This window comes from Penaeus monodon, chromosome 25 (genome assembly GCF_015228065.2).
Source record: "Penaeus monodon isolate SGIC_2016 chromosome 25, NSTDA_Pmon_1, whole genome shotgun sequence".
NCBI lineage: Eukaryota > Metazoa > Arthropoda > Malacostraca > Decapoda > Penaeidae > Penaeus > Penaeus monodon.
In genome coordinates, this window is record NC_051410.1 from 36,043,940 (window position 1) to 36,044,199 (window position 260).

Sequence of the window (260 nt, forward strand, 5' to 3'; positions counted from 1 at the left end):
TAATCTGACCTTTCTCAACACGAGTATGAACGTCGCTACAGTGAGATTTGTGTCACGAAAAGGTTTCTCGTCCGGCCGGGGATTCCGTCTGCGCTGGACTTCTGACGAACCTCAAGGTGGGTTGGTACGTGTATTGGGGTGGGAGGGGGAGGGTAATGTATTGGGGGGGTAGGGAAAGGGGTTTGTGTGTAGGGAGGGATTGAGGGGGGCGGAAGGTTTTGTGTGTGTGTGTGTAGGGAGAGAATGGGGAGGGGGGAGGT

At 55.0% G+C, this 260-nt stretch overlaps 1 protein-coding gene across 1 annotated transcript in view; it reads left to right on the plus strand.

Moving 5' to 3' along the window:
* LOC119589380 (cubilin-like) overlaps window positions 1-260 on the plus strand; it is a 70,980-nt gene that overhangs the window by 46,821 nt on the left and 23,899 nt on the right. The window contains exon 48 of the mRNA XM_037937998.1: window positions 63-116. Coding sequence (XP_037793926.1) covers window positions 63-116 — 54 coding nt within the window. The remainder of the gene's footprint in view (window positions 1-62; window positions 117-260) is intronic.